Here is a 5,950-nt window from a genome sequence, read left to right as displayed (position 1 = left end):
TTCCTGCTAGTGAAAAAAAAAAAAGTCCTTACCAGATAGAAAAGCTAAGACTACCCGAGTTCTCATGTCAGTACTGGTATTAACCCAGTCTCTGTTTCCTAGATCAACTGTTTCAGAATTTTTTGGCCCCTACAGAAAGTGCTCCCCCCGAGTAAATAAAAAACAGTATTTAAGCTCACTGAACAAGTATTTGTAGTCCGGTTGTATCATACTCGGTTATCTGAAGCATCAGGTAATTTGCTGTTTTCAGTCAGGCAGAGGACAATTCTTCACTTCAAGGAAACTGCAGGTACCGTTCCCGAAACAACCATCCCCTTCCTTCACGCCACTCAGACAGAAACTCACCCTGTTGTTTTAGGGTGCTGATCACCAGCGCCCTGATAACCAGAAGGCTCCATCACCGTGTTCTGGGGCCTGCCCATACACACTGTGCAACTGCAGCAGGGCAGGCTGTCGGCTTTCCTTGCTCCCTCTTTAACAAGCAGATTTTTCAAGCCTGCAAGCACTCAGACTAGCAACCACTAACTTTATCAGCTACCTCGCAGAGGGAAGAGGGGAAAAAAAAAGCTTGGTATCTCTCCCGTAGCTGAGGAAGACATAAAAAAAAATAGTAATAGAAGTTTGCTCTGGTCTGCCAGTATCTCTAGATACCTCTGACCACAGGGACTTGTTGACCCTTTCAGCACCCATTAGGAGCAGAGAGAGTTGCTTCAAAGCCTTGTCACAAACAAATTAAGAATAGTCTGTTTGCCCATGGCAAGTATCTGTCTTGCAGGTCCTTACATCTCCTTCAATCTGTACAAGAGAAGCAAAGGTATGGGTGATTATTAGCTTCAACCTTGCTGCTTCTGACCCACCTACTGCACTGGGTACAACAGCTGGAGGTTTTCATTGATTAGGGACTAGACAGAAGCCAGTCAGCCAGAAACCAACACTGACAAGACAAATCCTGGCAGTTACAGGTAAGAAAGAGAAGCGTCAGCATTTCTGAAGTCTCCTTGAAGAGACCAATTGGATATCCAATTGGAGGATATGCAGAAACAAGTGAGATGCCAGGCACAAATTGAGGGAGGTTAGGGTGGCACACCTCTTATTTTGGGAAGGATTTTGCCAGAGTTGTTGTGGTTTAAGCACTGAACCCAGGACAGAGTAATCCCTTCAAATTAACTAACATCTACGTTCTGAAAGTCCACTTCAAATGCACACCTATCCCCTACACCAAGACCTATCACCCCAAAAGCAGTGTCACATTTATCATCACTATTATCACGCAGATTTGTTCGTTGCACCATTTCTGGCTACTTGCAGATACCTGCAGTAAGCCCATGAGCCAACACCACAGTCTTGAGCATGTGTCACTGAACAGAGCCATTTCACTTCATTAAACCAGCAGAAAAACAAGAAAAAAAAAAAAAAAAAGAATGTAAAAAGTATTTAAAGAGAGTTTTCTATCAGGTTAACGAGATGGATCAGATGGAGGTGTACCCAGAAAAGTGCCAGAACTGCCATAAAGCCAAGGGAAAGAAAGACTGACAGGGCACAAGCATCTCCCCTTGCAGAAGCAAAACCCATCACATCACGGCCCAAATCGATCCAAGTTCACACCAAGACAGCATTGCCCCTGGACCATTTGGCTCTCCTAATTAAGCTCCACTTTTTTTGAAGGTATAATTTGCTAGAGGCTAAGCCAAATTGGCATGAGAACGATCGAACCAGTGGCAAATAGGTAAAATGATGGCATGTTACTTAGGAAAGAAGATGACTCAACCCAAATCAAGTGGGAAGTTGAGAGCCAAGAGAACAGCACTGCAGCAAAACAAGGCATCTGGAGTAGAAAAGCATCCACAACAGGAATTCCCGTGTGACTAGACATGAAATATTATTACATAATTGCTGTGGGTGATTAAAATGCAGCCTTCAACTAACCACTTCCCCCTACGCCACCCCCAAGAGGTGGAATGATCTGGAACGCTGCAGGTGCCCACAGAGGGATGCTGTGCCACCAACCTCTGCAATTTAATCAAGCTTCAGTCCTTGCCCATTGTCAGCTTTTGGTGCCCATTATACAAATCAGCATTCAGAAAAACAAACCTCCCCACCATGTAATGCAATCGAACACAGGTGACAGGTCATCCTAATAACAGAAGGAAAAAAAACCAGCAACCATCAAGCCCGTAACCAAGAGCTTCCATGAAAACTTTGCCCAAGATTACAGCTGGCTTTGCATATGGTCAGAAGATCCAAGCACTAAAGAAGTTAAAGAGAGCATCAGAAAAGTCCCTACTGTGTACACACTCCAACTTCCTGCTAGACTTCATGGCTATGTATGTTTAGTTGTCATTATGTTGTGTATTGCGTGAATGACAATAATTTACTTGAAGCATCACTTTACAAATGGGTAAAGTGGGACCTCAGGGTTTCTCCCAAGGCAAAAAAAGGAGAGTATTTCTCAGCATCCTTCCTTTGGACAGTGGCAAGATACATGGTCCGTTTAAAAGGCAGGGTTGTTTTTTTTCACTAGCCTTTTGCCTAAAAACTAGTTCAGGATACAGTGCTCTCAAACACTACACATGCACTCTGTTTAGAGCAGTGTGATAATGGTGATGTTGTGATAAAGAATAGATGAAAATCCTCAAAGAAGAATTCAGCAGTGAAAAAGCCTTAGAAGTGAATTGTCCTAAAAGAAGATACTTATGTACAAACCAACTTAAAGTCCAAGATTTATGTACCAAGTCAGGACATTAGCTCAGATGGGTGATTTAATATGGCCACTGGAATCCCTGTGGTTAAATTATGCCTTTGACCTCTTCACTATATGAATCTCAACAGTGTTAAATAATAAGCGGTACGTCCTTTATTACCATTTCCAGTTCAAATGACTGGCAGCACTATAAAAAGCACCGCTCCCAGTGACTCAGCCAAGGAGGTCAGGATAATGGCAGCACCTACCACGGTGATGCCACTCTCCATGGAAGGTGCAAGGCCACCCCTGGCTCCAGCAAAGCCTTAAAGCCAAGCAGAGCTAAGCAAAGCACGCAGCAGGGCTGGAAATTGCAAGATCTTCATTCCATCATTCCCAGCAGGACACAGGATGGGAGCAAATGGGCACCAGAGAAGGGAGAGCTGAGAAAGCCTGGGCAGAGAGACAACATCTGATGAAGGGTCTCCATCAGGAGAGAGGCTATAGAGATAGTAAACTGAACACAGTCAAAGGACAGCTATCTGCTTCTGAGGAACAGGGCACAGCGAGGTCTCACGTGCATGTACATCAACAAAACGCAGAGCAGGAAATACGCTTTGTGCTAAACGACCACAACTGTTTCATCATTTTTGCAGACAAAGCAACGATGGAGCATTCAGCAGTGATTAGCCTGGACCGCTGAAGATGAGAACAACGGGATTTACTGGCCAAACAAAAGCGCATTTTTTATTAATATACTTTTGGCTCTCTTTATGATATTTCAATATAACCCCTGGCTACTACACAGATGAGTCTATATTAGACTAAGATTTAATAAAATTCTATTTAGAAAGATGAGAACATTGCATAATACATTACAGAAACAAATGTATTTTTGAGGGGAATTAAGGGAGATCTGAACATCCAGTCTTCTGAATTCATCCAGGGCAGCTCTTTCTCACAAAGGACAGTGAAGATGCATGTAAGAGGAATCAGCAGTTACGAGAATTGCTCCCACAGTATCGGAGGTCCTGGGGGTTTATATGAAAGTAAGTCCAAATGAAGCTACACTGACATTCTGCCTGGGTTTTTACTCTTTTTCTTCACTGGTATAAAAAGAGACAGCACGGCCACCCAGAAACCCCCCAACAAAACCAAAGCATAAACTAAGGCAGAATCCTGACCTCAAGAAAACAATCGAATTATAATTAGATGAGATTTAAGAAAGAGTAACCCAGCTATGCTCCTTTCTTGAGAAAAATGCAGGTACAGGGTGGACTTGAATAGTTTGTGATGTAGAAGTGCATAACAAAATTTGACTTTTAAGAGAGGCAAATCTTCACTGGTATAAAAAGAGACAGCGCAGCCACCCAGAAACCCCCCAACAAAACCAAAGCACAAACTAAGGCAGAATCCTGACCTCAAGAAAAAAATCTAATTATAATTAGACGAGATTACAAATCAAAGCAAAAAAAGATGCCAAGTTTTTGGAAGCTAGCCTACAACAAAAATAAAAGCTCCGCACTGGAAAAACCCATAGTCCCAAAAGATGATTATTATTCTTTGTAATAGAAAACAAGACAGCAGGGACCACAGATGTTTATTTACCCCTTAAAATTGATCTGCCCTTTACTGCAAGTTCTTCCAAAGAACACTTTTTTTATTATTTTTAAAGAAGCATGCGAGATGGCAAGATAATTCTCCCTTGACCTTTTGTGGCCAACTTGACAATGACCTTCAAAAGACTCAAACACTTAAAAAAATTTTTTTGCAGTTTACACTAAAAAAACATTTTGAGATTTTTTTTCCCCACACACTTAAGCATCATTGTTAAACCCTAAAACACATGAATAACTCAGTCTCTGTTTATAAACAGAAAAAAATTTGCCTCTCTTAAGTCAAATTTTATTATGCACGTCTACATCACAAACCATTCAAGTCCACCCTGTACCTGTATTTTTCTCAAGAAAGGAGCATAGCTGGGTTACTCTTTTTATAATCCATTCTGAATTTAAGTTTTTGAGGGATTTGCCTTACCTGCTTTTTCCCTGTTGCTCATACTTTCACGGGACACAAAGAAAAACCAAAATGATTTTCAGCAATTAAATCAAAAATGTACCAGCTATCCAAAGCACAATCATGCCAATCATCTAATTATCGCTCTGTTTCTTTTTCCCAACTAGATAAGCACAGTTAATCCAAAACACTGCTCCCAGGCAGGAAGTAATTTTTGCTGATCTTAGGAGGGGGTCTTGAGATTAAAGGAACTACTTTCCTGGTGTAACAGTTTCATTTTAGATTTCCAGGAGCTCCAGCTGCCTGTTCATACCAAAGAGACCCATCCACAGGCGGTAGGGCTTTCACAGGGCTGGTACCATACACAAGCCAAAGATTTCAGATGAAAAGGTGGGGGTTTTTTGCATGCCCTACTCAGCAAATATGAAGTAAGAGCAGAAAGCGGTGCAACCCTCCTTGCTAGAAATTTTCCACCTTAGCTATAAACGTTAGGCAACACAAAACAAAGCAGCATGCACTTCTGCCTCTGGAGTACAACTTGTGTGAGACATTCCTTCTTTTATTGTTCTACTGAAACAGTTACAAAGAGAATAAATAAACAAAGAGAATTCAGCAGAACTTTGTCTCATTTTCCTCCCAGCAGTGATTTTTAGCTTCCCTAAAAATCAACCTGGTTTTTGGTTTGTATGCCTGCATTAGTACACTTGCACAAAGATGAGGGATATCACTGGCAAAGCCTTCTCCACAGCCCTTTCCTCTCACTCTGGCCCACAGTCTTTCTTACAGACACCCGCATCTAGGACAGGACAGCTGCCATTGCTGAGATCCCAAAGAGCCACCAAGGATCTCATATCAGAACTTCCAGCTCAGTGCCGCCCAGATAAGAAACCCACAGCATGGACACCTGGAGTGACACCCTAGGAGGGAAATGACTACAGGGATGCGAGATTTACTCCCAGTGGGAGGGTAACCCACAGGGCACCTGACTGAGCCAGCGGCAGCACAAACGGACAGAACCGCATTGTGCCCACCTGCTTCCCTCATCTTGGGATGAGCAGGGTACCGAGTGGGGCCAGGGCAGGGCTGATTGCGTCCGTGAGGGCAGGACAGGGAAGGGGACCTGAGGGAAGCCGCCTTTCTCACCTTGCTCACGACGTTCTGGACGAGGCCGGCTCTGATGCGGTAGTGCCACTCGTGGCAGTCGCACTCGCTGGCGTTGCCCCCTGCCGGGGTGGGCAGCCCGGGCGGTGGGAA

The 5,950-nt window shown here is 43.4% G+C and overlaps 1 protein-coding gene across 1 annotated transcript in view; it reads right to left on the bottom strand.

The window, feature by feature from the left end:
* The window catches only part of LOC104408665 (solute carrier family 22 member 23-like), a gene marked incomplete at both ends in the record, with an annotated part of 23,343 nt that overhangs the window by 17,124 nt on the left and 269 nt on the right, over positions 1-5,950 (bottom strand). Inside the window, one exon of the mRNA XM_010018330.1 lies at positions 5,840-5,946. Coding sequence (XP_010016632.1) covers positions 5,840-5,946 — 107 coding nt within the window. The remainder of the gene's footprint in view (positions 1-5,839; positions 5,947-5,950) is intronic.

Source organism: Nestor notabilis, unplaced genomic scaffold (genome assembly GCF_000696875.1).
Source record: "Nestor notabilis isolate BGI_N333 unplaced genomic scaffold, ASM69687v1 scaffold25717, whole genome shotgun sequence".
NCBI classification, from domain to species: Eukaryota; Metazoa; Chordata; class Aves; order Psittaciformes; family Psittacidae; genus Nestor; species Nestor notabilis.
Note: the sequence above shows the minus strand (reverse complement) of the source record. Positions and strands in the feature narration are given on the sequence as shown.